Below are 779 nucleotides of genomic sequence, written 5' to 3' on the forward strand. Positions count from 1 at the left end.
TCTTCTTGGGGAGCGCCCGTATTGTTCGTGAAGAAAAATGATGGTTCTCTACGATTATGCATCGATTATAGGGAGCTAAACAAATTAACAGTGAAGAATAAGTATCCTCTTCCATGAATAGATGATCTTTTTGATCAATTACAAGGAGTTAAATATTTCTCGAAGATTGACTTGCGCTCAGGTTATCATCAATTAAGTGTGAAGAAAGAAAGTATACCTTTAACGACATTTAGGACTCGATATGGTCATTATGAGTTTGTAGTCATGTCATTTGAGTAACAAATGCACCAGCACTATTTATGGACTTGATGAACCGAGTATTTAAGGATTTCCTGGATAAGTTTGTAGTTGTGTTTATTGATGACATCCTTATATACTCTAAAAGTGAGAGGGAACATGAGGAACACATAAGAATAGTGTTAAAACCCCTGAGATATGCTAAGTTTTCTAAGTGCAAATTCTGGTTAAGAAGAGTTAGTTTCCTTGGACATGTAATTTCAGAGGAAGTAATTTCTGTTGATCCTGCAAAGATTGAGGTGGTCATGGATTGGGAAAGACCAAAAACAGTAACTGAAATTCGAAGTTTTCTGGGCCTAGCTGGATATTATAGAAAGTTCATCCAAGATTTCTCTAAGATAGCGAGTCCATTGACAAATCTCATGAGAAAGGATATCAAGTTTATTTGGTCCGACGAATGTGAACAAAGTTTCAGTGAATTAAAGAAACGATTGACATCGGCCCCAGTACTTGCGTTGCCAGAAGGAACCGAGGGTTTTTGA

At 36.8% G+C, this 779-nt stretch overlaps 1 protein-coding gene across 1 annotated transcript; it reads left to right on the top strand.

Moving 5' to 3' along the window:
• Nucleotides 1–299: 299 nt before the first annotated feature.
• LOC141720057 (putative mitochondrial protein AtMg00860) lies at nucleotides 300–779 on the top strand. The gene has a single exon (XM_074522411.1). It carries the CDS (start codon nucleotides 300–302, stop codon nucleotides 777–779), a length of 480 nt encoding a protein of 159 aa, XP_074378512.1.

Source organism: Apium graveolens, chromosome 4 (genome assembly GCF_009905375.1).
Source record: "Apium graveolens cultivar Ventura chromosome 4, ASM990537v1, whole genome shotgun sequence".
Lineage (NCBI taxonomy): Eukaryota > Viridiplantae > Streptophyta > Magnoliopsida > Apiales > Apiaceae > Apium > Apium graveolens.

Bases quoted from the DNA above. Each gene is read 5' to 3' on its own strand.
- LOC141720057 (XM_074522411.1), top strand. From the start codon at position 300: ATGGACTTGATGAACCGAGTATTTAAGGATTTCCTGGATAAGTTTGTA.